The sequence below is a fragment of the Hemibagrus wyckioides genome, linkage group LG02 (genome assembly GCF_019097595.1).
Source record: "Hemibagrus wyckioides isolate EC202008001 linkage group LG02, SWU_Hwy_1.0, whole genome shotgun sequence".
Classification (NCBI taxonomy): domain Eukaryota; kingdom Metazoa; phylum Chordata; class Actinopteri; order Siluriformes; family Bagridae; genus Hemibagrus; species Hemibagrus wyckioides.
Genome location: NC_080711.1, coordinates 16,424,016 through 16,429,055, shown reverse-complemented (window position 1 = coordinate 16,429,055; position 5,040 = coordinate 16,424,016). Strand labels below are relative to the sequence as shown.

General features: G+C 33.6%; 1 protein-coding gene across 1 annotated transcript in view; it reads right to left on the bottom strand.

Moving 5' to 3' along the window:
* Nucleotides 1-145: 145 nt before the first annotated feature.
* The window catches only part of LOC131344715 (ras-related protein Rab-26-like), a 74,959-nt gene continuing 70,064 nt past the window's right edge, over nt 146-5,040 (bottom strand). The window contains exons 8-9 of the mRNA XM_058377161.1: nt 4,661-4,737; nt 146-4,270 (exon numbers count right to left, since the gene is read on the bottom strand). Coding sequence (XP_058233144.1) covers nt 4,168-4,270; nt 4,661-4,737 — 180 coding nt within the window. The 3' untranslated portion in view covers nt 146-4,167. The remainder of the gene's footprint in view (nt 4,271-4,660; nt 4,738-5,040) is intronic.

The window sequence follows — 5,040 nt, the reverse complement described above, 5'->3', positions numbered from 1 at the left end:
TGCCCCTGTCTATGTGTTTTGTCTGAAAAAGTAAATATCCTCCATAAGAGTGCACTGCTGTTACAGATTTTACAAGTGCACTTCATTAATTGCCATTCATCATAAGGTTTACCATTTTTAGGAAACCTGAAAATCTTGTGGTTGTAATGTATACTTTATTTAAACATAAAATTATTGCACAACAAGAAGTTTAATGTTTCAAAAAGGTCACAATGCATTACTAGGATACAATTTATAGTTACAAAAAGAAACCAGAAGGTACAAATATCACATTGTCTTTCAATGAACCAGGTAAACATGTTGAAAATGAAAAAAAAAAAAAATGTCTATAAAAATCAAATATGTGTAAACTGCACAATTTCGTAATTGGCAAACTTTTGAGAATAAGCTTTAGGTGCATATGCATATACAGTAAGTGTTACATTCATGTATCTTCACATCAATTACATTACACTAAACAGTGCCTATACAAGGTCTACATACCCCACAGAAATGATCTGATTTCTTTTAAAACATTAGAACTATTTTTTGATAACTAGCACCATTCAGATTTATAACCAAAATTAAAGGAAAAGTGATAAAACCCAAATTTTTAAGAGTTAAAAAAACAACAACTTTGGTGTAACCAATTGCAGTGCAAAAACATGCTAATCTATGAGGCTTTCATGAAGAACAGAATCATGACACATTCTCCATTGTCTCTAAAATGATAGCAAGTGATTCTAATTAGTTCTGTCAAGACCATTACTGAAAATATATATTGCCACAATATTGTGATAATGACTAGTTGTAAATCAAATGTACTATTGTATATTTATTTCAAATTACAGCTAATGATAATGCATCTTAAAGTATTCAGTGGATACTAGGAATATACGATATATTACAATATTGTGATAATATTGGGAAAACAAAATTGACAAATATGTGTCAAGAAACAGCAATAAATAAAATGACAAAATCTGGTTATTTTCTCTTATGCACTGATGTGTAACAAATGTATTACTATATTTTTATACTAAATAAAATCTAATGATAATACATCTTAATGTAGATACTAGTAAATATATAGTAAACTATATAAATTGTGAATAAAGTAACCACTGGGGGGCATGGTGGCTTGGTGATTAGCACATTTGCCTCATACCTTATACCTCCAGGGTTGGGGGGATGAGTCCTCCCTCCACCATATGTGTTTGTGGAGTTTGCATGCCTCAGGGTTTTCCTCCAGGTACTCTGGTTTCCTCCCCCAGTCCAAATACATGAATTGTAGGCTGACTGGCATCACTAAATTGTTGGTAGTGTGAGAATATATGTGTGCCTTGCAATAGACTGGCATCTTGTCCAGGGTGTACTCTGCCCTGTGCCCCAAGTGGGATAGGCTCCAAGGTTCCCTGCGACCCAGTAGGATAAGTGGTGTAGAGAATGGATGAATAGATAATCATTACAATAATCATTTAATCTATATCATTTTAGCAATCTAATCTAATCAGATCTACTCTAATCAAATTCCTGAACTTATGATGTTCACTGCAGGGATAGTAATATCTGCAACAATATGGATGTTAAGTATTGTAATATATTGTCTAACTGACTGTTAGGATGTGCACAGATTATTGAAACTGGTGATAATGGTTTATCTATTAATGCAAATATATGCATTGGCTGGCAAGTGGAACCATCAAAACTGTATATTCACGAACAAAAAAGACAGAGACAAGAAACTAGCGAGAACAAAAGAGAAATTGCACACCATTATGAGAGAATGGGTTGATTGTGCACAGTATATTAATATCATTAGATTTTAACAGAATGTACAAGAGGGTAGCCAAAAGAATGGTACTATATTGTTTTACTACATTCACTTCTCAAGTTTGGTCTGTTCAGCCAAAATGTGTACATTTCAAAAGGGTGTATAGAATTTCTATAGGCACTGTAAAGTCAATAGAATCATACATAAAATATAAGGTAAATGTAGGATTTTCCATAGTTTTAGTATACAATTTGTCTGTTAAACCCTGTATAACACATTACAGAATGATTTACAAAATTAAAAAGTTCTAACACATGTTTACACTTACGTTTTTTATTCAAGGTAAATTGTAGCTCTAGGTGACTTGAATATATCAAAAAGATGTAATACTCAACGTACTGATGTGTATGTAAAGATTTCTGTAAAATGAACATGAACTGCTAGCAGTGTAAATAAGAAAATACACAAAATACAAATTCTGCAAAATATATCACTTTCAACTTTTATCCAAAGATAACTTTAACTGTTAGCATTTCCTTTCATACAGGACAGAGAACAAAAAGAAGGGTTTGTTAAAGCTGAAATGGAGATTTTTTGGCACTAAACTACGCTGAACTAAATTATACTATAATATAAATATATATGTATATGACACAATGATATATGAATAATTATATATTTTAACTGTTTTAAATTTGGTATAAACATTGCAAACAAAAATCCCTAACACTACACAAAGCAACAAAACATTGTACAGCTTTAACATGTACAATGTCTACAGTAATTTGTCAAAAATGACCTCAGAAAACACCATTATTGTAGCTTATGTGCTCAAAGCTCCAGAATAGCTTCAGAGAAAATGCCTTTCTATTGAATTAAATGCTGGTGTCCAAACATGGCTGTGATGTGAAACTGGTGTGACAACTATGTTTCCCTTGGTCACACTCCAACACATATCAACCTTCAAACTTAATACATCACATATAACATATATTGTTGGGGCTTTGCCCCAATATTCAGAATGTCATGGTACCACAGATTTAATGTATTACTGACTTAGCATGATGTAATCAATACTGCTTCATGTTTTAGCAAAAACTGAAAGAAGTATGACATATGTACATTTTATGGTGATTAATATATTGTCATTAAGCTGTGGCATGGCATCTTTATTGAAACAGTCAACTTGTTTCAGAAATTTAATTAAATTTGGCCGAATATTAGGAATTATGCATTTCCTTTTACTGACAAATAGATGCCTTCCTACAAACACACACAGATACATATCCACACACAAAAAATTTTCATTACAAATTATATTATGACAACAACTAAAAAGTAGAAGCATTATAATATTTACATGAATTGCTTTTTGCTTAAATGACAGTGTGTACTTGAGCTGCCATGGACTGTAATATTCACAATTACTTTGTACTCAAAAGCTGAAATGCAGTATTTTTTCAGGTTCCAAATTGGGTGAATGGTTTAGGAATTACAAAATGTATTATATGTGGTCCCCCCTTTCAAACCCTCTGTGTTTACTCTGGTGGGTGAACTGATTGTAGACTTGGACAGCGACTCTTGTTTTAAGAGTTTACTAATAAATAACCTAATAACCCAAATGCGGTCTCTCACTTGGCTTGTTTTTCAAGCCAAATGATGGCTTGCTTCACTGGCAGTGACAATTCTTTAAACGTCATATTGAGAGTGAACCGCACCAGATTACAAAAGAAAATGCTACTCTTGAAATCAACTCTAGACCTTCTATCTGGCTTTGGAACATCTGAGCAGCCGATTGTCCAATTCTTTTGGTCTCTTAAGGGGGGCGGGGTTGAGTGGGGAACTAAATGCTAAATGTAAAATGTGCTGTAATTCCTACATTATTCTTCTGGTTTGGATTTAATTTGGATTTTATTGATTATATAAAATTGTTTGTGGTAGCATGTGGCCCCTAATTTCTTTAATAGGCAAAAACGATTTAACATTTTATACCTACATGTTTGTGGCTTGACTGTTTTTCTAAAGGGTGCATTTCTTCCCATTGCACTGATTAGGATATGTGGTGCGTTTAAGATAGAAAAGAGCAGAATTGTGCTTCTCCAGACACAGCATGAATTCTATATAATACCCATGAGCCCTTCAAGGGTCTCCTAAGCTTGAAATGTATTAAAAATCCACACAAGGTGTAACAAAGCTGATGAAATGTTGCACACTGTTCATTGTCTGCCATTTATCATGTGTTCAGTGTACATACACTCACACAAACACATGATGCACATGGACAAATTTTAACGTAGTCATAAGACCCATATGTCCACAGACATGCGCAAAAGAAATTCCCATAGCTGGGCAAATGTAAACACATTCATGATAACCATGTGTATATATACATACAAACACACCCACTGGTGGTTTCAGGTCCTGCAGCAGCCTGTGGTCTTCATTTCCTTGTTGACATACTCATGCAATTTAAACTTTGGCTCATCCACACCCTTCATGGACCTGTGCTTCAGCTCTCTGCAAGGATGAGGACAGATAAATAGCACAAAGACTGAACATTTCTCTTGAATGACTAATGCTTGCAGAGGCGGTCTGGTACATTTAGATATCTTGGACCATAACTAAAACCTCTTGTTTTTCCAACAAGGTCAAATATCAATGATAAGAAATCACTACCTGGCTTGGTATTGCTCTGAATGAAGTCTAAGTTGGCACAATTGGTACGAGAATAGTTCCAAGGGTTTTAGCACAAATTAAAATATCTTTAACCCTTAACAAAAGACTCATTTATGCTTTGTGTTTTTTATAACTGTATGAATAAGAATCTATAACTATCTATACACTATCTGCAAATGGTGGTTCTTCTCTTTTTTTGATTGTAGAATTACACATGGAAAGTCTACTCACTTTGCTATGGCAGTGAAGGCCAGGTCAACATTTAGGCCAGATCGGGCACTTGTCTCCATGAAAGGCACCCCAAACTCCTTTAGCACACAAACATATCCACATGACAAGAGAGTTATCAGTAATATAAAATGACATTAATTAAAAAAAAATATATTTATTTTTAAACCTTGTCTGTCTACTGCATGTGTAACATATGCAAAATTAACATCTGTCTCTTGTGTAATGAAAAATACACAAGCAGTTGAAAATAATAGTAAGCACAGTCATGGCTACTACTAAAAAATGATGCAAAAGTGAAATAAAATTTGATCTGGTTTTGGACCCATGCATACATCTGTATTCAAATGTATAATAAAGATATGCTAAAAATGAAGCAGATT